Source organism: Sorex fumeus, unplaced genomic scaffold, assembly GCF_029834395.1.
Source record: "Sorex fumeus unplaced genomic scaffold, SorFum_2.1 ptg000013l, whole genome shotgun sequence".
Taxonomy (NCBI): domain Eukaryota; kingdom Metazoa; phylum Chordata; class Mammalia; order Eulipotyphla; family Soricidae; genus Sorex; species Sorex fumeus.
The window spans coordinates 1,634,492-1,657,507 of NW_026606070.1; the positions used below are offsets into that span (position 1 = coordinate 1,634,492).

At 59.1% G+C, this 23,016-nt stretch overlaps 1 protein-coding gene across 1 annotated transcript in view; it reads right to left on the minus strand.

The window, feature by feature from the left end:
* PKD2 (polycystin 2, transient receptor potential cation channel) overlaps positions 1-13,651 on the minus strand; it is a 30,853-nt gene extending 17,202 nt beyond the window's left edge. The window contains exons 1-4 of the mRNA XM_056111299.1: positions 13,158-13,651; positions 6,042-6,155; positions 1,646-1,779; positions 337-587 (exon numbers count right to left, since the gene is read on the minus strand). Coding sequence (XP_055967274.1) covers positions 337-587; positions 1,646-1,779; positions 6,042-6,155; positions 13,158-13,644 — 986 coding nt within the window. The 5' untranslated portion in view covers positions 13,645-13,651. The remainder of the gene's footprint in view (positions 1-336; positions 588-1,645; positions 1,780-6,041; positions 6,156-13,157) is intronic.
* Between the last annotated feature and the right edge of the window lie 9,365 nt (positions 13,652-23,016).

Sequence of the window (23,016 nt, forward strand, 5' to 3'; positions counted from 1 at the left end):
GGAGGCGTGGGGGGAAGGTGCCATGAGCACGGCAGGTCCCCCCTCTGGCTGCACACTGGGCTCCTCACTCGGGTCTCGGTCACTCCTGGGCCCCTGGGGGACACAGGGCCGAGCCAAGGGCCCCCTCGGTGCCGGGACCCCAAGACCCCGAGAGCGGCAGGGATGGTGGGGCTCGGCCTGGCCCCGGGTGCGAGGTAGCAGAGCAGGAGGGGCCCTGGGAGGGCTGAGAGGCCGCAGGGCAAGTGGACGGTCCCCGGGACCCCCTTGGGCGGCGGCTTTCCCACGGGACATGGCCCGGCCCAGCCCTCCCCAGCCCCGGCTGCAAGAACAACTCACGCGGTGCCGTTGCGGGGCCCGAAGGGGGCGCGGTCCTCGCTGGCGGGCGAGTAGACGTCGTAGCACTCGGTGATCTCCTCGCGCAGGTCCTGGGGGACGGCGCAGGAGCCGTTGCGGACGCGGAGCTGCCTCAGGCGGGGCTGCCCCAGCAGCAGATTCTCGGCGTAGATGAAGCCGTGGCCGTCGGCGTCCGGCCCGGTGCCCGGCGGCGCCTCCCAGTACAGCCCGTCCAGCAGGGCGCCCTCTGCGAACTGGGTGGTCACGGGGCTCAGGGCTCTGCCGCGGAGGGCGGGGGGACACAGGGGCAGGGGGGACACACGGGGGCAGTGGAGGGACGGGCCCTGAGGCTCCCACCGCACCGCCCAGCCGGGGTGCGTTTGCGAGGAATGGCCAGTGCGACTCCTGGTCTGGGACAGGGCGAGGGCACCTGCCTGGGTTGCGCCGACCCCAGTCTGAATCCCGGGTACTGCACAGTGCTCTCGAGTAGCGGCCGGGCTGACCCCCTCGAGCACAGAGCCGGGAAAAAGGCCCGAGCATGGCTGCGTGTGGCCAGAAGCAAGAATAAGTCGAACGGCAGCGGTGGCCACAAACACAGGGTGCAGGGCCCTGGGGAGGAAGTGGAGGCGCCCTGCGTGTGCACACACTCAACTGAGCTGCCCAAGATTCACCTCACTGGCCCGGGAGTGACCGAGACCCAAGTGAGGAGCCCTGTGTGCAGGAGGGAACTATAGGAACTGCAGGGAACCGCAGGGGAGGCAGGGCCTCCCGGGGAAGTGCAGGGAACTGCAGGGCTTTCCTGGGAAGTGCAGGGAACTGCAGGGCCTCCCCGAGGAAGTACAGGGTCGCTGGCCCAGGGCAAACTCTCTGCTCCCACAAAAAAAAATCCATTACTCAGGAAAGGCCAGGTGAGGCCCCTTCCCCGTGTGCCCGGGGGAGGGAGACTGGTTCTTGTTATCTCAGCAGCTGGACTCAGGGGCCCGGGGCTCTGCAGGCCAGGACACGGGCACCCTGATCACCAGGAACTCTGGCTCCGAGCTTTAAAAAGAATTTTAGAGAGGGCCGGAGCCACGGTCGAGCAGGGCAGGCTCTGGCCTGGGTCCCATCCTTGGTTCCCGGAACGCCCCCCCAAGCCCGGCCAGGAGCAAGCCCTGAGCACCACCGCCAGGTGAGGCCCCAAAGCCACATAAAATACAAAATGAAAGAGGCTTTTTGAGAGCGCAGATCAGGAACCCGCCCCCGGGGCTGCCCGGTGGGCAGAACGGAGGCAGCCGTGGGAGTCCACCCTCGGGTGGCAGCCCCTGGCCAATACCTTCCAGAAGTCCTCCATGGACGAGAGAGTCTTGAAGGTGGCCTTGTCCGTCCGGGACACCGGCGTGTCCAGGAAGAGCTGCGACATCAGGCGGGTGTAGTAGTAGCCGCTGGAGCTCATCATCCCGTAGGTCACTGCGCGGAGAGGACAGGGGTCACCGGGCGGACGGCCACCCCTCGGCCTGCCCTGCCCCACCCTGCGGGTGAGTGACCGGCTCTCTGGGCCCGAGGGGTGACGAGAGGCGACAAGACGGCCCAGGAGGCCAGCAGGGGGTGGGGGTCAAGGCACTGGACACCCGGACTAGCTCCAGACTCACTGAAAGAGAGCATGCCTGGATTCCCCCTTTTACTTACACACACACACACACACACACACACACGCACTTACATACACACACACACACACACACACACACACACACACACTGACTTGAAAGCATCTCCCTGTCCCGCTGTGCTCGCTCTTCTCAGAACCCAGGATGACAGCTGGTGAAATTTCCCAGACTGGGTCTGAAAAGTCCCAAGCTTGCAGCTTGTGGCGCCCCCTGCTGGACGGCCTCAGAAACGCCCCCACCTGGTCAGTCTAAGGCTGACCGGGCAGCTGACACCACCCCCTCCCCACCCTGCCCACCCATCAAGCGCCAAGGAGGCAACACACTGTGAAGGTGCAAACGCAGGACATGAAAGAGCTGAAAGTAAACCAGTCGGTAATTTAAAAATGCGTTGCCTCTTAATAAATGCCAGGGCCACAGAGGGCTCAGGACTGCCACAATGGCGTGTGCGTGTGTGTGTGTGTGTGTGTGCGCGCGTGCGTGCACGCTCAGAGACCACCACAAGGGGTGTGTGTGTGTGTGGTGGGCTCGCATACAGCCAACCTGGGTTCAATCCTCGGTACCCCATATGGTCATCCCAAGCATCACCAGGGGTGATTCCCGAGTGAAAACCAGGTGTAAGCTCTGAGCACTACAGGGTGTGATCCAAAAGTCCTCCCCCCCCCAAAAAAAAAAACACAACCCAAAGCCCACCACTTTGAAGGAGAAGACTTACGGTGCCCCCACTGACAGGCAAGGACAGGAGCCCTCTAAGGGTCCTCTCTCCGGGCCGGGCGCTGTGCCCGCCCCTTCAGTGGGGTCATGTCCCGTGGGGCTGGGATCAGGGAGAGGCCGGTCAAGCAAACAGACGCCTGACTAAGCCTGGGACACCCTCTGGTCCCCGCATCTCCATCCCTCTAGAAAGATTAGTGAGTTTAATATTAAAGCCCATTTGATTTCAGTTTTTACTCTGCCAAGTGTCCTAGTTCCTGTTCAGGTAAATGTTTACTAAAGTCCTAGTACTTTTCTTAGGGAAATGTTTAGTATTAAATGTGTTAAAGTTACAGGGCTGGAGAGATAATACAGTGGGTAAGGCACTTGCCATGTGCAGAGCCAACTTGGTTCAATCCCTGGAATCCCATTTGGTTCCCTCAGTTGGAGTAAAGCTCTGAGCACAAGTAGGTATAATCCCCTCCACGACCCCCCAAAAAATGCAAAAGAAAAGAAAAAGGGGGCTGGAGCGATAGCACAACGGGTAGGGTGTTTGCCTTGCACGCGGCCGACCCGGGTTCGATTCCCAGCATCCCATGTGGTCCCCCGAGCACCGCCAGGAGTGATTCCTGAGTGCATGAGCCAGGAATGACCCCTTGTGCAATGCTGGGTGTGACCCAAAAAGAAAAACAAAAAAAAAGAAAAAGGACCTGGCTTGTAGCTCTGACAAATATGTTACATTGAAATGGTTTGTGATAGTTTTATAATTATTTTTTGGGGGGAGGGGTACAACAGTCAATGATGCTCAGGGGTTACCCTGGCTCTGTAGTCAGGAAGCCCCCGTGGTGGGACTCTGGGGGACGCTATGGGATACCAGGAATTGAATCCGGGTTGTCTGCATGCAAGGCCTTCCCACTGTACTGTCTCTCTGGACCCATTTGTAAGTGTTTTCTGCCTTTTAACTTGAGCCATGTCTCTTAACAGACAGAAAATAACTAGTTTCAATGATACTTCAACACTTTTTTTTTTTTCAAACTAGTTTTTATCAAAAGAAGTCTAGAAAAACGTGAAGGGAGAGAATACGTGCTCAAGAGAAAACCCGGGCCTGTCCACAGCGGAAAAGACCTCAACACTGTCGCTTCAGGGTTTGGACGGGAAACTTGAACGCTTTTCTGGGATTTGCAGAGAGAACACATACAAGAAGACATTCGGTTGTCTTTTGTCCAAGTTCTCTAACACTGATCACTGCTTTATTTTTTAATTAATTAATTAATTTTTTTTTTTTTTTTTGCTTTTGGGTCACACCCGGCGATGCTCAGGGCTGACTCCTGGCTCTGCACTCAGGGACCACTCCTGGCGGTGCTTGGTGAGCCCTATGGGATGTGCAAGTGGAAAAAGTGGAAGCAAAGATAAACAAACGGGACCACATGAAGCTAAGAAGCTTCTGCACCTCAAAAGAAACGAGTGGCCAAAATACAGAGAGCCCATGAACGGGGAAGAACATTTACCAAACATCCAAGATATAAAGCACTGGCGGGAAAAAAAAAAATACAAGAAAAAACATCCAGCCCCATCAAAAAAAAAAAAAGAAAAATGGGGAGCAGAAATGAACAAAAACTTCCTCAAAGGAGAAATACAAATGGCCAAGGGCACATGAAAAGGTGCTCCACATCGCTAATCATCAGGGAGATGCCAGTCAAAACAACAATGAGATACCACCTCACACCACAGACACTGGCACACATCCAAAAGCACAAAAGAACAGCCAGTGCTGGCATGGATGTGGGGAGAAAGGGACTCTCCTTCACTGCTGGTGGAAATGCCGACTGGTCCAGCCTTTTTGAAAAAAAAAAAACAATATGGGCATTCCTCCAAAAACGAGAAAATGAGCTTCCATATGACCTAGTAATACCACTTCTGGGAATATATCTCAAGGATGCAAAAAAGCACAGCAGAAATGACATCTGTGCCTATATGTTCACTGCGGCGCTGTTCGCTATAGCCACAATCTGGAAACAACCCGAGTGCCCGAGAAGGGACAGACTCTGGTACATCTACACAATGGAATACTATGCAGCTGTTAGGAAAGATGAAGTCAAGAAATTTGCTTGTAAATGGAGAGGATCATGGTAAGTGAAACGAGTCAGAAGGAGAGGGACAGACAGAGAATGACTGCCGTCTTTCGTGGGACGGAAAAAAACACACAGGAAGAGATGAATACCCAAGGAGAGTAGAAAGAGGGGTCAGGAGGATTGGTCCACGGTTGGAAGCCTGCCTCAAGTGCTGGGGGAGAGGGCAGTGAGGACAGAGAAGGGACCGCTATGGCCATGACAGTTGGAAATGATCCATCACAGACGTGATGACCCCTTGGTGTCTGTATGACCAACCGTCATGCCCGGAAGGAGGGAGGCAGAGGGAGAGAGGGAGAGAGGGAGAGAGGGAGAGAGAGGGAGGGAAAGAAAAGCGCTTGCCCTAGAGGCAGGCTGCGGGTGGCGGGAGGGGACGGGGGACACTGGCGGTGGGAAACGTGCCCTGGTGGAGGGACGGGTGCTGGAACACGCAGGACTGAAACCCACTCCTGGACCGCTTCGCAACTGTCTCTCATGGTGATTAAAAGAACAGTTCTGACGCAGACTGAACATTCATCGGCCCAGTGACAGCAGGGTTCTTGTCAAGAAATCAAACACGACGGTCCTTTCACTTGGTCTCTTGGCCGGCTGGGGGTGGGGGGCTCCCTGGCAGTGCTCAGGAGACCCTGGGATCACTCTGTGTGGTACCGGCTGAGTCTGGCTGTGTGGCTGGAAGGTTCGATGAGTGTGCGTGTGTGTGCGTGACTATGTGTATGAGTGTGAGCATGTGTGTGTGTGTGAGTGTGTGTGACTGTGTATGTGTTAGAGTGAGTGTGTACGTACGAGTGTGTGTGTACATGTGAGTGTGTGAGCCTGTGTGTGTGAGCGTGTGTGCACAAGTGTGTGAGCATATGATTGTGTGTGTGTGTGTGTGTGACTGAGTGTGGGAGTGTGTGTGAGCGTGTGTGACTGTGTGTATGTGCATGAGTGTGTGAGCGTGTACGTATGAGTGTGTACATGAGTGTGTGTGTACGTGTGAGGGTGTACGTGTAAGTGTGTGAGTGTGTACGTGGGAGTGTGTGTGTTTGAGTGTGTGAGCCTGTGCGTGTGTGTGTGTGTGTGTGTGTGTGAGGCAGATACCACGGACAGAGCTCGGGGCCTCTACAGGTCAGGCCCACCCCGTGCCTCTGGCTCGGGGACGGTCAGCAGGCCGTCACCCGCCTCTCCCCGGACACGGTGACAGGCGGAAGTGCCTGCCCCGATACTGCTGCAGTGTGATCCCGGGCGGGCAGGAAGGGTCACTCACGGATGCACAGGACGATGAGGAACAGCAGGAAGGTGAGGAGCTCCCGGAGGACGCTCTGCAGGTACTGCTCGCGGTCGGCGCTGCCCTCCTGCATGAGGCTGGTTCCCCACAGGCCTTGCGAACCGGGGAGAGAGAGAGAGAGAGAGAAGTCGTGGGCATCTCAGTGCAGAGCAGCAAGGCCGCCAGGGGGGCGCCGCCGCCTTCGCCTGCCCAGACACACCTGCCTTTGCTTTGGGGCCCACCCAGCAGTGCTCAGGGCTCCTCAGGGCTGACTCTTGGCTATGTGCTCGGGACTGACTCCTGGCCCTGTGCTCAGGGCTGACTCCTGACTCTGTGCTCAAGGCTGACTCCCGGCTCTGTGCTCAGCACTGACTCCCGGCTCTGTGCTTGGGGCTGACTCCTGGCTCTGTCTGTGCTCAGGCCTCACTCCCGGCTCTGTAGGCCTTATGGGATGCTGGGGATTGAAGCCGGGTCGGCCGTGTGCAAGGCAAGTGCCCTCCCTGCTGTGCCATCGCTCCAGCCCCTTCACAGCACAGACACCCGCGCACAACGGAGAGTCTGCTCTGGCAGGAAGGAGCTAGAAGGAAGGAATCGCATCCAAGGAGGCAGGCAGGGGAGTGAGCAAAGCCCCAGAACTATCTCAGGAGGCAGAGAAGGGGAAGGAGGGGGGAGGGGAGGGGAGGAAGGGAGGGCAGGCCCCCGACCACATGTGCTCCTAGGCCCACTGAAGGACAGACGGATGTCCCAGTGTCTGGGGGACAGGGACGTGTTCGGGGCTCACTCCTGCATTCCCGGGCCTTCAGGGCCTGCACGGGTGGGCGTGCTCCTGCCGTCCGGCTCAGGCCCCACCAACGTGGCTCCCACAGGGACGGAACAACCCCCACTCCCGGCTCTGCACCTCTGCCAGGTCATAGCCGAGACCCCGCGGGGCACCCACAGCCCCACCGCCCTGGGCCCTGGAGATGGTCCCGGGCCGGCCACGTCCTGCCTGTCCACAGACGGAAAAAGCGCTGGGCGGAGGCGTGGAGATGACCTCAGCCCTGAGAGAGACAGAGGGGGGTAGCAGGGGGGAGAGAGAAAGGAAGAGAGGGGAAGGGAAAGAGGGAGAGAGGGAGAGGGAGAGAGGAAGAGAGGAAGGGAGGGAGAGAGAGGGGGAGAGAGAGGGAGAGAAAGAGAGCAGGAGGGAGGGAGGAGAGGGCGGTGCAGCTCCCTGGAAGCCTCCGGCCGCCCCGTCCTGGCCCTCCCCGCAGTGCTCGCGGGGCCCTGGCTCCCCGTCCCGACTTCCTGCAGGACACGGCGTGTCTCGCACCGTGCTACGCGGGAGCCCGTGCCAAGGCCGATTACTCACGCGCGAGCAATGCGGGGGTGGGGCTGTGCTGGGGAAACGCCACGGGACAGGGGAGTCAGGACGGGTTCGGGGGACGTGGAAAATCACCGCTCGGGTCGCAGGGCCAACGCGCTCCCCTGGGAGCCGGGACTGACCCGGCCACTGGAGGGCAGGGCCCGGCGCTCCATGGGCAGCGTCTGACCCGCAGGGCGCCCGGCGGGGCTCGGCTCGGCCCTGGGCTCCGTCTGTGCCAGCAGCACTGCCCGGAGACGCTCCTCCAGCCCCTCCCGCCCCCCGCGGGAACCCCCTGCTGCCGTTTCTCCTAACGGGCTAAAGCCGGGCCGGGCAGGTGCCTGGGGGCCAGGGCACTAAGTGCCTTCCAAGGTCTGCCCGGGCTCGGGCACTGCTTCTGGGGCGACAGCTGTGTGTGGTCAGCACAACAGCTGGGCCCCGGTGGTCAGTGTCACCTGGTCCCCCGGTGGCCACTGGCCCAGGAGCCCGGCACTCGGGGTGCTCCAGGAGCGGGAGGGGAGGATGCGGCTTAAGTGGGGGGCCAGGTCACAGCAGCGCCAGACTGGACACTACGTCCAAATGCACGGTCCCCAGAGCTGTGTGGGTCAGCTGGGCTGGGGAAGGGGGCAGTCTGAGCGGGTGGCCAGAACGCAAGCGCTGTCCCAAGCGGAAAGGAGCGAGTGGACGGTGGGAGACGGCAGCCGCCCCCGGGCCCCATGGTGACCGGGCTCCCCAGTGGCCATCATCACACGGGGGACGAGGATCCACCTCCCCACCCCCAGCCGGATATAGGCCCTCAGGGAGGGGGAGTCGGCCCCTTTAGCCCTGGGCCCTCAGATGGGCACCACTCCCCGGACACTCGTGGGCAGGGGCCACCTCTGCGAGTGAGGTCGTGGAGTCGAGCTACTGGCACGGAGTCTCTGCCACTTGGGGCCCATGGTCTGAGCCTGGGTCCCACGCTGGCACTTCCGGGTTGGAACACGGAAGGTGAGCACCTCAGCGGGAGGGGTGTGTGTCCGTGTGTGTGTGTGTGTGTGTGTGCAGTGCTTAGAAAGGTCCTGTGTGTGTGAGTGTATGTGTGCCCCCCAATCACCCCCCCCATCTGGTGTGTTTGTGTCTGTCCAGTGTGTGTGTGTGTGTGTGTGTGTGTGTGCATGTGTGTGTCTGGGGGTGTGTGTATACCTCTTGGTGCTGTGTGTGTGTGTGTGCGTGTGCATGTGTGTACGCAGTGCTTAGAAGGGTTCTGGGTGTGTGAGTGCACGTGTGTATGCTTAGAAGGACCCTGAGGGGCTGTCCTCAGCCCTGCCCCACTTCTCCAAGGACACGGACTGGGATCTCTAGGCCCAGCCTGGACTCCACCAGGCAGGTCCCCAAACCCAAAGGGACTCGCGCTGCCTGGCCGAGTGCTCACCTGGGCATCAGAAAGACCCCGGTTTGGCGCTCGCCACCCGGGGGTCTGGTTTAGGAATACAGCCGCGTGGGGAGCCCCCCAGGAGAGGAAGGCCGTGTCCCGCCCTCGGGCCCTCAGCGGGGAGGGGACAGACACAAGCCCTCGGACTCAGCTTCTCGACGGGCTCCCGCGACCTGGCAGCCATCGGGGCTCGGGCTTGGCCCCCTGCCCCGCGGCCACACTCTGCGTGTCTCTGACCTGCACCCCCTGCACGACGCCCCGGGCTCCCCGAGCCTGCTGGAGCACACACGGGCTTCCCACACCCAACACCGCCCCATCTGCAGATCCCGCTCCTGCCTCGAGGCTGGTCTGGCATGGTTCTTCCTGGGACCCTCCCCTACCCCTTCAGTTGCTCCCCCCCCTCCCCCCCCCGAGCAGAGGCTCCCACTATTCACTCGGAACCCGGGTGGCCTCCGTGAGTGCTGGCCGCACACACCTTGTTCCTCGCGCAGCTTCAGAACGAGCCCCAGAAGGAGCAATGCTCCGTTAAAAAAAAAAAAGTGCCAAAGCAATGAAGATACAAACTCACGTTTGTTCGAACTCACGGCGCAAACAGAAATGGAAAAGAAAGGAAGGACGGGAGGTTTGGAGTAACCCAGGGAAGGTCAAAAGAAGCCGTTTAAAAGGCGGCAGCGACCCCAGCATCGGCCGGCAGAGCCCTGGACGCAGGAGACGCAGCACTGCGGGGTTGCGCTTTGGGAACACGCGTGAGAGAGCCAGACTCGAGCTCAGGGAAACGTGTGACAAGCGGGGTCGTTTCTCACTGGACACTGTGTCCGGGGGGAGGGGGGAGGGATCGAGTGCTGCAAATGGTGAGGGTCCCCCAGAGTAACTGGGAAGGGGGGAATCCCATCAGCAGTGCTCTGGGACGGCTCCGGTATGAAAGGAGAGAAAACACACACAGTGGGCGCCTCCGTATCTCTCTAGGGACAAGCACGGCCCGACTTCAACAAGGACAACCGAACACACTCGAGGGCCGACACTGTCACGCAGCCGACCTGGGTTTGATCCCCGGCACCTGGTACGGTGCCCTAAGTCCTCTAGGAGGGACCCCTGAATGCAGAGCCAGGAGTCAGCCCTGAGCATCGCTGGGTGTGCCCCCCCAAAAAAACAAAATACAGTTTTGGAAAGAGACCTTGACATCTCACACAAGAGTTTCTGTTGGCCAGGAGGCCACGAGCAGAACAAACTCAGAGCGTAGGTCTGTCTGGAGAGTGCGGGGGGCCTCTGCCCCCTTCCTCCTGGTCCTCACGGCGGTGGCCTTGCTGGCCCCGGCGTCCCTGCCTCCCTGGCAGTGCTCCGGCCACCCCAGGCCCCTTTCCCCACCTTCTGCTACCCGCAAACTCTGCCACAGCTCCCGGTCATCCTGGGATGTCAGTCCCGAGTCGGGCCCCAAACATCCCTCTATAGACAATTCACTCTGCTAAGAGTCCCCCACCATCCTGGCCACGGGCAAGCAGGAACGCGGGCGGCTGGGTTCACCCTTTCCCTTCTGCACAGTAAACCAGGCCCAGGGCATGGGAGTCGCATGAACTCGCTCACCAAGGCTGCAGGGGAATTCCCAACGACTCCAAACCTCAGCGGCCCGAACTTCCGACAGCGCACGCTACTCTAGCTTCTCACCCGGGCACTGCGTACGCGGTCCAGGCACTGGCCGAGCACGTCCAGCTCAAGCCATGGGCTTCGCTGTCTGCGTCTGCCTACCGTGTGGCCCACACCGGTGCCGCCCAAGGCAAGAGACGCCGCTCGCTCAACGACCGCAAGATGCGATTCCACTCATTAAAGGAAGCAGGAGTTGATCCCATGCTTTCTGGTAATTCAGGTGTTCTGAGTCCACGTTCCAGTTCATCAGACCACGGATAAACTCGGGCAAGGGATCCTCCCAACCCCAAGAGCAGGGCCACGCCCAGCGATGCTCTCAGGGACTACTCCTGGCTCTGCAGTCAGGGATCACTCCCTGGTGCTCGGGGGACCCTGTGGGGTGCTGGGGATTGAGCCAAGGTGGGCCGTGACCTTCCATACTACCTCTCCAGCCCCGACTGGGGATTTTGATCTAAGCAAATTTTCTGAAAATTTTGTTTAAATAAATTTGGATAATATCCTCAAATAAGAGCACGTATTACGATTCACTAGTTTATTCAAAGAGTGAAGTATATGATCAAACGCTTTAACTGAATTAAACCTGACTCATGTGACTTAACTGTCACTTACAAGAAACTTTTCACAGAGATCATGATTTTTAAAAGCAAAAACAAAATCATATAGAATAAAACCGGGGCTGGAGTGATAGCACAGTGGGTCGGGCGTTTGCCTCGCACACAGATGCCCCGGGTTCAATTCCCAGCATTCCATATGGTCCCCTGAGCACTGCCAGGAGTAATTCCTGAGTGCAGAGCCAGGAGGAACCCCTGTGCCTTGCCAGGTGTGACCCAAAAAGCAAAAAATAAATAAATTAAAAAGAAAATAAAATCATGCATCACCTACACAGTTCTAAATTTCAAAAAAAAAAAAAGTATTTGGTACCTTACTCATCTACATAGGCTGTCTTCCACCACACTGAATCAAATTAAGCCCTTTCTGGGGCAAAAGAATGAGTATTTAGAATACTCAAGATGAATATTTAGAGTGTTTGATTTAAATTTATAAAACTCAGAACATGGTTTCTGACACTTGCTATAATTTACCGCATCTCATCTAATTTTCCTCCATCAGGGACTTACTACTACGACTGTTTTTTTATTTTAATGTAAAAAGTGAGGCGAAGAAACTTGTTTAGTATCATCAGGCAGACCCGGCTTGGCCTCCCTTACCGTCCGATACCAACAGCTGGATGGTTTGGGGTTTAAGATTTGCAAAAGTAACAGATTTCCTAACAACGGGGAAACTTTTGCAGGTGGGTCATTGGAGGAGCAAAGCAAAGAGGAACAACTTCCCGAGGATGATGCGGGCTAAGCCTCGCAGAAAAACGGGATCCAGCTTGCTCTTCCCATCCTCCTAAACAGGAACCTGAAGACGGTCCATTCCGGCCACCTTCAGGGGCAGGGGTGCCTTTGGGGGCTTCAGAAACCCACTCCCAAGCTTAGCTCCCCGCGAACCTTCCCTTGCAATGGCCTCCGGACCCGGCCCGGAGTTAGCAAAGCTGACCAGGGCTCCGGAGGTTCCCTGCAGGCCGGGTGTGGGTACCACGGCAGGGATGCGCAGGGAGGCGGGTCCGGGCGGTCCCCAAGCATCCCCGGGATACAGGGACACGCGGACGGACAGCGCCACCGCCCTGACCTGTCGGGCTGGGGACCTGCAGACGGGCCTCCTCGCCTCCCACCGCGCTTTAAGAGGCGAGAATCCTGCTCCCCGCGTCCCCGAGGGAAGGACCCGGTCCATGGCCCGGGTCCCGGGGTGGCGGCGCGGGAATGCAGGTCCCTGGGGTGCGGTGTAGGTGCAGGTCCCGGGGGAGGGGGTGAAGTGCGGGGGCTGCAGGTCCCAGGAATGCAGGTCCCCGGGCTGCAGTACGAGGTGCAGGTCCCGGGGATGCCGTGCGGGACTGCAGGTCGCGGGGCGTGCAAGTCCCAGGAATGCAGGTGCCGGGGTTGCAGTAGAGGGTGTAGGTACCAGGGGTGCGGTGCGGGGCGCAATGCGGGGGCTGCAGGTCCCGGGGGTGCCGTGCGGTGTGCGGGTTCCGGGGGTGCGGTGCGGGAACTGCAGGTCCCAGGGGGTGCAAGTCCCAGGAATGGAGGTCCCGGAGTTGCAGTATAGGGTGCAGGTCCCGGGGTGCCGTGCGGGATGCAGGTCCCGGGGGTGCCGTGCGGGGTGCAGGTACCGGGGGTGCGGGTCCCGAGGATGCAAGTCCCAGGGTTACAGTGCGGGGGCGCAGGGGTTGCCATGCGGGGCGCAGGTCCCAGGGGTGCCGTGCGAAGTGCGGGTTCCAGGGGTGCCGTGCGGGGTGCGGGGCGCAGGGGTTGCGGTGCGGGGGTGCGGGTCCCGGGGGCGCTGTGCGGGGCGCAGGTCTCGGGGGTGCTGTGCGGGGTGCAGGTACGGGGGGTGCGGGTCCCGGGGGTGCAAGTCCCAGGGTTACAGTGAGGGGCGCAGGTCCCAGGGGTGCCGTGGGAAGTGCGGGTTCCGGGGGTGCCATGCGGGGTGCGGGTCCCGGGGTTGCCGTTCAGGGTGCAGGTCCCGGGGATGCTGTGCGGGGGTGCGGGTCCCGGGGGTGCAGGGGTTGCGTTGCGGGGTGCGGGTCCCGGGGGCGCAGGTCCTGGGGGCGCTGTGCGGGGCGCAGGGGTTGCCGTGCGGGGGTGCGGGTCCCGGGGGCGCCCGCCCGCGCGCGCGCGCTCACCTCGGAGCCCGCGTCGCAGCCTCTCGGGCCAGGCCGGGGGCGCGGGCGGCGCGTCCCGGGGCCGGTGGCGCGGCCGCAGGTCCCCGGCGGGCCCGGGGCTGCCCCCCGGCGGGCCCGGCTCGTCGCGCCGCCGCCGCCCGCCCGCGCCGGGGAAGCCCCCGAGCCCGCGGCCGCGCGCGCCCGCCGCGCCCGCCCTGCGCGCGCCGGGCCGCCACTCCACGTCCATCTCCACCACCATGCCGCCGTCCTCGCCCTCCACCTCCTCGTCCGCCTCGTCCTCCTCCTCCTCCTCCGCCTCGAAGCCCGGGTTGTCGCGGCTCCACGCCTGGCGCGAGCAGGCCGACGGCGGCGGCGACGGCGAGGCCGAGGCCCCGGCCGGGGGGTCCCGCGCCGCCTGCCGCAGCCGCTCCATCTCCAGCGCCAGGCCCCGCGGCTCGCGCGCCGCCGCCTCCGCCTGCTGCGGCTGCACCCGCCGCGACAGCACCATGGCCCAGCGGCGCTCAGCGGCGCTCAGCGGCGCCCGCCGCCGCCGCCGCCGCCGCCGCCGCCCAGCGCGCGCCCCGCGCCGCCCGCCGCCCCGCGCGCCCGCGCCGCCCGCGCCGCCGGAGCCATGTTCCCCCGCGCCGGCCCCGCCCCGGGGCAGGCCCCGCCCCCGAGGCAGGCCCCGCCCCGCCGCCGCCCGAGTCCAGGTCCCCCGCGCCGGCCCCGCCCCCGGCCTCGAGCCACGCCCCCCGCCGCCGGAGCCCTTGTTTCCCGCGCCGGCCCCGCCCCAGGCGGGCCCCGCCCCCGAGCTCGGGCCACGCCCCTCACCCTGAGCCCTCTTCCCCGCGCCGGCCCAGCCCCGAGGCCTGTCCCGCCCCCGAACTCAGGCCACGCCCCCGCCGCCGGAGCCTTGTTCCCCCGCGCCGCGCCGCGCCCCGCCCCGGGGCAGGCCCCGCCCCCGAACTCAGACCACGCCCCCGCCTCCGGAGTCCATGTTCCCTGCGCCGGCCCCGCCCGAGGCAGGCCCCGCCCCCGAACTCAGACCACGGCCCCGCCTCCGGAGTCCAGGTTCCCTGCGCCGGCCCCGCCCGAGGCAGGCCCCGCCCCCGATCTCGAGCCACGCCCCCGCCGCCGGAGTCGTGTTCCCCGCGCCCGCCCGCGCCGGTTCCGCCCCGCGGCAGGCCCCGCCCCGAGCTCAGGCCACGCCCACGCCAGAGCCGTGTTCCCCGCTACGCGCCCGTCCCGAGGCAGGCCCCGCCCCCGAACTCAGGCCACGGCCCCCCGCCGGGGCTGTGTTTGCCGCGCCTGCCCCGCGCCGGCCTGGCCGCCGAGCTCAGGCCACGCCCCATCCGCGCAGGAGCCACGCCGACCCAGCGAGGGCCCCGCCCCGATGTCAGGCCCCACCCCGCTTCCGGCCCCGCCCCCAAGATCAGGCCACGCCCTTCTCCCCCGGAGTCAGATTCCCCGCGCCGCGCCGGCTCCGCGGAGGCCCCGCCCCCAAGTCAGGCCACCGCCCCGCTTCCGGCTCCGCCCGCGCCCGGCCCCGCCCCGCCCTGAACCCAGTCCACGCTCCTACGCGCAGGCGCCCCCGTCCGCGCCTGCCCAAGCTCAGGCCCGGCCGCGCCGCGCAGCCCCGCCCCTGCGCCCAGGCCCCGCCCCCAAGCCAGGCCCCGCCCTTAAGCTCAGGCCACGCCCTCCGCCTCCGGAGCCGGCCGCTGGCATCCGACGGGTTCCCGGGGACAGGCGGGTCCCGCGTGCCGGGAGGCCTGAGCACGGACCAAGGCTCGGACCCGTGCGGCTGGGGTGCGGGGGATGGTTGTTTTGTTGGTCTTTTATTTTGGGGTCCCACCCGCGGCGCCCAGGGATCGTTCTGGGCGGGGCTCGCGACCCGGTGGGGTGCGGAGGGCTGAGCACGGGTGCGAGGCAGCGTCCTCCCCGCTCTGCTGTGCCCCGGACCGGTACAGGTCTTTTAAGTGGGCGCACGTGGAAGGAAGGAAGAAATAAGTCAGTGCCCGTGGACCCCAGAGCTGGGCTTGCCGTGGCAGAGAGGCTGCCGAGGGGGCCAGGGTGCGTGGGGAAAAAAATAAAGCGGCCAAAAAGAATACGGGGGCCACGGGTCCGGGCTCGGCGCTGACTCCGCCCCCACCTACGGGCTAGCAGCGAAGTCCCCTTTAAGGCTAGCAGAGAAGGCCGAGTCCAGCCCCCGCCAGAGGCACCCGGGCAGCACCTGAGCGTGGGGCAGGCAAACCGGCTCTGGCTGGCAGAGGTCACCCCAGGACTCTGCAGAGGGGGCCAGGGCCCCACCTCCTCCGGCCCCACCTCCGGCCCCCTCTGCAGAGTCCTGGGGTGACCTCTGCCAGCTCCTTTCCACGTGCCACCGGTCCCACAGGGCTGTGCATCTGGGGGATGCCCCTGCCCTGCACCCCTCTGGAAGCTTCTGGAAGGCAGGTCGGGTGGGGCTGCCTCCTCTTTGCAGAGTCTGCAGTGCTCCTCCAGCCAGACTTCTGGGCTCCGCGCCTGCACCCGCGCTGAGACCCAGCTCTGCCCGGTTCCGGTCTCCTGCGCCTGCTGGGGCCGGGAAGAGGAGGGACCCGAGGCTGGAGGCCTGCCTGCCTGCGCTTGGCCCGGAGGGGCGACAAGGAGAGCCTCCCCCTGGGACTCAGTGTGCGGTCAGGACTCCTGGGCACTCTGGCAAAGCTGCTGTTGGCAGCTGTTAGGAAGATAGCAGCTCCCCTGGAAGTCTAGTGCCAGCAGCGAGAGCTTCTGGAGTGCATCACCAGTGCTGCTTAAGCACCTAAAATACTCCAGGCCCGTGCCTGGATGGTCCCCAGACCCCACCTATTTGGAACCTGCGTTCACCTAGTTGAATGGCTCTTAGTGAGGGACCAGCATCCTCAGTCAGCTGGCCGGTGAGACTCAGGCTTCTCAGGGCAGGCAACACCCAGTGGTGCTCAGGGGTGACTCCTGTCGCTGCCCTGGGGACCATTTGGGATGCCAGGGTTGGAGCCCCGGTGAGCTGTGTGCAAGGCAAGTGCCCTGCGCCCTGCACTGTCTCTCTGGCCCTGGTGTGAGTGTGTGGTTTCCTTTGCTGCTCCTCCCTGGGTCCCGGGTGGTGGGACTCAGCCAGCGTCTGAGGGTTCACACCAGCCCGGCAAATTCCCTAAGACCCTGCAACATCTCCCAGGCCCCCTTCAAAGTGAACTGACAAACCGTCTCTTCTCTGCGGGGCTCCCAGGGACCTGGAACAGCTCACAGGAGATGAGGCTATTTGCTATTCCGCATATTCTTTCCTGTTTTATGATATCTGGGCCTCAAAGGGATTTAGATTTTTCCAGAAGCTCAAGGTGAAGAAGAGAGCAGTTGGCCGCTGAGTTTCCCGCATCTTTGTTCTCACTGTTTGTGGGTACACAGAGCCTCTCCAGCTTCCCTGGGCTCCCCTGATCAGGCACAAGCAGCGGAAACCTGGGTTCGACCCTCCCCCGGCCCCCTTCAGGGATGACCTCGTATCACTAGCATGTTGTGGCCTTGCCCTGTTATTAATGTTAGAAAGACGTTAGGTAATTTTTAATTAATTATTTTTTATTTTTGGGTCCCACCCGGCGATGCACAGGGGTCACTCCTGGCTCTGCACTCAGGAATTACTCCTGGCGGTGCTCGGGGGAGCATATGGGATGCTGGGAATCGAACCCGGGTCAACCATGTTGGCTGAACGCCCCCATGGACGTTCTGGGTGTATATTTAATCATATCAGCATGCTTTTATTCTTTTTGTTTGTTTGTTTTGTGTTATTAGAGGCATACTTATAGTGCTGGGGGATCGTTCATGGTAGGGCTGAGGGCCATGTGTGGTGATGAGCTTCAATCAAGTAACCAGGTTCAGCCGCATGCATAATAAGCCTTTTTTTGTTGTTTTTTGGGTCACACCCGGCAATGCACAGGGGTTACTCCTGGCTCTGCACTCAGGAGTCACTCCTGGCGGTGCTCAGGGGACCATGTGGGATGCTGGGAATCAAACCCGGGTTGGCCGCATGCAAGGCAAACGCCCTATCCGCTGTGCTATCACTTCAGCCCCTCGAAATAAGTGCCTTATTTGCTGTATTATATCCCTGGCCCCATTTTTATACTCGTGTATAAAACACTATACAGGTGTTAGTGTTATTTAGGATCTATGCTTTTTTTTTTTTTTTTGCGTCACACCCGACGATCACTTAATCACTTAACTTCCCGTTAGTCGTCGATTTGCTCGAGCGGGCGCCAGTAACGTCTCCATTTGTCCCTGTCGCGTGCTAGTGTAGCCCAATGGCATCTGTTCGCTCTGGGAACATGAAGAGCCTCAAACTGATTGTTCATGATCTTGACGAAGAAGTCTGACCATCTGGTAGGTGGGCGGCCATGCGGTCTTTTGACATCCTGTGGAATCCAGTCAGTAACAGCTCTAGTCCAGCGGTCGTCTTTAAATCTAATTACGTGACCAGCCCATCTGATTTTCGACACCTTGGCAAATGAGACAGCGTCCCTGATCCTTGATCGTCGACGGATGTCAGAACTCCGGATTCATTCTCTCATTTGAGTGAAACGTGATATTCCAAGCATAGCTCTTTCTATTCTTCTTTGGGAGACCTGAATGGCGTTCTCATCTTGTTTGCGTAGGGCCCAGGTCTCTGAGGCATATGTTAATGCAGGAAGAACAGTGGAATCAAAGAGATGTGCCCGGAGCCGGAGGTTCTTCATCCTCTTAGCTATTTCTTTGACGTTCTTGAAGGCGTTCCAAGCCGCTCTCTTCCTCCTGCGCAGCTCGGGTGCCAGGTCATTTGTCATGTTGACTTCTCGACCTAGGTACACAAAACTGTCGCATTCGGAGATGGTCGTTCCGTTGAGAGCGAATGGGGCATCAGGAACGAGGCTGTTTCTCATAAACATTGTCTTCGTAAGATTCAGCTGTAGACTGACCTTTCCACACTCACGGTCAAAGTCGGCCAGCATTTGTGCCGCTTGGCTGATGTTTGGTGTTATTAAAACAATGTCATCAGCAAAGCGGAGGTGGTGTAGTTGCCGACCATCTATCTTCACTCCCATTCCTTCCCATTCCAGTCGTCGCATGATGTTCTCGAGGGTGGCACTGAAGAGTTTCGGAGAAATGGTATCACCCTGCCGCACCCCTCTCTTGACATCAACGATCACTTCTTTGTAGAATGGTGAGATCCTGGTAGTGAATCCGCAATACAGCTCACGGAGGATCCTGATGTATTGGGCTTGAATGCCCTGATTGGCTAGGGCTTCAATGACTGCTTCCGTCTCTACAGAATCAAAGGCCTTCTTTAAATCAATGAACGTTAAACAGAGTGGCATCTTGAACTCCCGAGAAACCTCAATGAGTTTGGTTATTGTGTGGATGTGGTCGATGGTGCTGAATCCTTTGCGGAACCCGGCTTGCTCGCATGGTTGTCCTTCATCTAGTGTTCTGTTCCATCTAGTGGATGACTCGAGTGAACAACTTGTAGATGACAGACAATAGGCAGATAGGGCGATAGTTGCCTAAACGTTGGACATGGGAGTCTCCCGGTGGACAATTCCACAACGAAATAGACCACATCATATTCAATCAATGGTTTTGCCTGACCGATGTCACTGTTGTCCCAAAATTTCGAACGGGATCGGACCACCGTCTCCTTCGTGCAAAATTCTACTTCACAGAGCAGGGAGAAAGGGCTGCAAAGTTCAAAAAGAGAATTCCCAGAATGACCACCAACTGGGAACTCTTTGGTACTATTACGGCAACATGGGAAGATGCCATTGTTGACAACATTGACGAGGAATACGATCGACTGGTTCAGCACCTCCATGAATGTGCGAGGAACGCCAAGAGAGAGATAGCCACAAAAAGTCGCCTATCTTCCGTCCCCCACGTCCCACCGAGGTCACCAGCTGCCCCCCACGAGCGGCTCTCCGGCATGGCCACGGCCCCGGAGGCACAAGGACTTAGCACATGCTTGGAGCAGATGCTTGGAGCAGAAAAGCAAACGGACTATGTGTTAAACAGCGCCACCAAGCCTGCCCGGAGGGGAAAGGGTGTTGACCGGCCCGCCTGCTCCTCTCTGGAAAGAAAGATGGCGGCCGCACGGGAGCCTTGTGGACAGCAGGTTTGAGCCGGGCTCCGCGGGAGCGGCGGGGACCTCATGGGAAGGGGGGCGTTCTGGGCCGTCCCCCACGCCCCACCGAGGTCGCCAGCTGCCCCCCACGAGCGGCTCTCCGGCACGGCCACGACTCCAGGGCACAGAAACCAATCTCTTAACTATCTAACTTTTAATAGAAATTCTTCCAGGGTCAATAAGTAAAATAGCAGAAATTCAAAACCGCGCGGCCGCAATTGCGGCTGCGTGACATCATTTTATTCTTAAACCAAGTTGTAGAAAGCAAATCATTTCACAACACTGTTTCAGCATGTCTGATTGTGGGGGGTGGGTCGTAAACTCTAAACAATAATTGTGCATCTTCTATCGAAACAATCTATCTAGTCAAAGTAGATAGAGTATTAACTAGAACTCATCTGCCTCACAAGAATTGGGAGGGGTGGGAGGTGGGGATCTATTGGGGTTCGGGGTTAAAAATAAGTATTGGTAAAGGGAAATGTGTTTGATGTTTACATGACTGAGACCTAAACCCGAAAGCTCTGTAACTTTTCCCACAGTGATTCAATAAATAAATAAATTATAAAAAAAAATCGCCTATCTTCGAAAACTCTTGAGCTAATTCGCCAGCGTGGTTTGGCGCATGCCTCAGGCAACCGCAAGCTAACGTCCGAGCTCGCAAAGCAGTGCAGAGATGCGATCAAGGAAGACCTCAAAGAGAGAAGAGCAGAAGTACTGGTAGATGCGGCAGAAGCCGGGAAAAGTATTCGTAACGCCCACCTGTCCTTCGCCAACTACAAGACCAAGATGACTGCCCTCCGACGTCCTGATGGATCCATCACATCCTCCAGAATGGCAATGGAGAAGATTATCCATGACTTCTACTCAAATCTCTTTCATGTCCACTTGCTGACATACCAAATTCCACAGGATGGGTATGTCGTTCCCAACGTTCTCCCTTCCGAAATCTGACACGCCATTTCGTCGGTAAAGAAACAAACAGCACCCGGCCCAGACAAGGTCAGACCTGAACACCTGAAGAACCTGCCGTCAGTACTCATCAATACACTGGCTCGGCTCTTCACTCGCTACCTGTCTGAATGCAAGGTTCCGTCCCAATGGAAAACCAGCAGGACCGTACTACTGTTCAAGAAGGGAGACATCCATGACACGCCCGACGATGCTCAGGGGTTATTCCTGGCTCATACACTCAGGAATCACTCCTGGCGGTGCTCGGGGGACCATATGGGATGCTGGGAATCGAACCTGTGTTGGCCATGTTGGCTGCGTGCAAGGCAAACGCCCTACCTGCTGTGCTATTGCTCCAGCCCCCTGGATCTATGTTTTTTTGTCGATGTTGTTTGTAACGGGAGGCGACACCTGGCAGAGCTGAGGACCTCCTTTGGGCCAGGTGCTCAGAGTTTTCTCCTGAGGATACTCAGGGGACCAGATGTGGAACTGGGGGTTGAATCTGGGCCAGCCGCGTGCAAGGCAAATGCTTCCCCCACTGTCCGATCTCACCAAGCCTGGTTCTGTGCGTTGCTTGGGAGGACGTGGTAGGTTCTTCTTTGGATCCGGGAACGGGAATCGCAAAAAATTTCCACATAAGCTAGCGGCAATTGCTGTTTGTGCTTTATGTCACTTGGGCTCATGGAAGAGTTCATCAGTCTTCTCTCTTTTCAGATATTCGGAGTAGCTTGTATAACATGGATAATATTTGGCATTCCCTCCTGAACCTGAGCTTCCACAAGTTTTGCCGCTGATTTCACTCGGACTCTTCAGGATCCATCCATCAGTCATCGACTGTTGCCTGCTCACAAGCCTGTTTATTTTTCTTGGCTTTCTGATGTCCTCATTCCTGCCTTTACCTCGCCAAGTTTATCCCAAGCCGAGTGCTTAGTTTTTGCTGAAACAGGCCCGGAGGCTACACGATTTTCTTCCTACTCTCTTCATTCTCCCCTGCCATAACTATTCCAGGAAACCTGTTTCTTGGATGAAGTTTCCCGTGTTAAACCAGTGTGATGTACAGACGCATGCTGTAGTTGATCACTCTTACTTTTTTTTTTTTTTTTGGTTTTCCGTGGGCTTTACTGCAATCTGAGTGCTGTCTTATAAGACTCAGCCACCTGCAAGGCTTGAATCCGAGTCTCCTCATCAGTTCTAACCCAGTCTGGAAGCCCTTTTCTTTCTTTCTTTCTTTTTTCTCTTTTTTTTTCTTTTTGGGTCACACCTGGCGATGCTCAGGGGTTACTCCTGGCTTTGCACTCGGGAATCACTCCTGGGGGTGCTCAGGCGACCATATGGGATGCTGGGAATCGAACCCGGGTCGGGCGCATGCTAGGCAAACGCCCTACCCGCTGTGCTATTACTCCAGCCCCTGGATGCCCTTTTCTTGTGCTTCGTCTGTGTTGTAGATCTGCACCGCGTCCCCCTAGCTCTAACTCTCACACTGTAGTGGACTTAGGATCATTTATAAATGCTATTTTTGGGGGGCAGGGGTGGGAGGAGACACCAGCGGTGCTCCAGGCTTCTGTCTCTGCCGTCAGGGATCCCTCCTGATGGGGCTCAGAGGATCATACAGGATGCTGGGGAATGAACCACGTCCAAACCACATGCCAAACAAAAGCCGCAGAGGCCATACGATCTCTCCAGCCCCCGAAAATGCCATTTAATTGACATTTTGGGTCATAATTTAATAGGTGCCACCCCACAGTTGCGCCATGCCTGTTATTAGAGCTGTTCGGTTTTCATCTTTTGGTGGGACCCACGGACTCACTTTCCAAGCACATCCAAAAGGCGGCTCTGGCCAGGGACGCGTTGCCTAGCGCCTGGCCTCAACAAACACGCTTCCCCCCGACGAACTGTTCCCTTCCCAGTCCTTATTTATTCAAGAACAGCGCGAGTTACATTTTTAGCACTTGACATTCTGAAATCATTAGAAGAAAATCTGGGGTTTGGGCCCAAACCAGACCAAAGCTCTCATTCTCATTTCACGGCTCTTCTTAACGCATGGCTGTGATTTGAGGGACTCTATTTATTTATTTTTTTCCAGGCCTGGTGTTGGGTTTGTACAGTCCTGTCCCCTTTGGGGATTGATTCCCCTGAGGTGTTCTCCGCAGGGTGCTTTGATGACCTAATCTCTCTGGCTCAGATTTCTTTTCTGCATAACGAGGGTAAATATTGACCTGAGTGGGCCGCGTGGGGGGTCTGGGGTTAGCTAGGTGGCCGAGCCCCTGCCTTGAAAGCCTGAGAGGGGGAGGCTGTGAGTTCAAGCCCAGCACCATCCACATGCCCAAGGGCAATCCCAGCTGCTCTGTTCTTGGGGTCCCTGGGGCCACTCACTGTGAGATTTCTCCCACGATGCACCCAAGGGTGAGCCAACACTGCCAGCCGGGCACTGCCGCCATGTGCGTGACCTTTGGCCACTGAAGGAAGGCAACAGGAAGAGAAGGGGAATGACAGTAACTGATAAGAGGGGAAAGTATTGATCTCACAAATGATCACCGAGGGCCTGAGTGAGTTCAGTGGGAAGGGCGTTTGCCTTGGCCAACCTGGGTTCGATTCCAGCATACCGCCTGGTCCCCCGAGCACCACCAGGTGTGATTCCTGAGTGCAAGTCCAGGAGTCAGCCCTGAGCATCTCCAGATGTGCGTCCCCCCAAACCAAACACACAAAAAACAAAATCTCCAAGTTTTATTGAAGATACGAGGGATCTGAATAAAGGCATTAGACGATTCTAGAATGTCCATG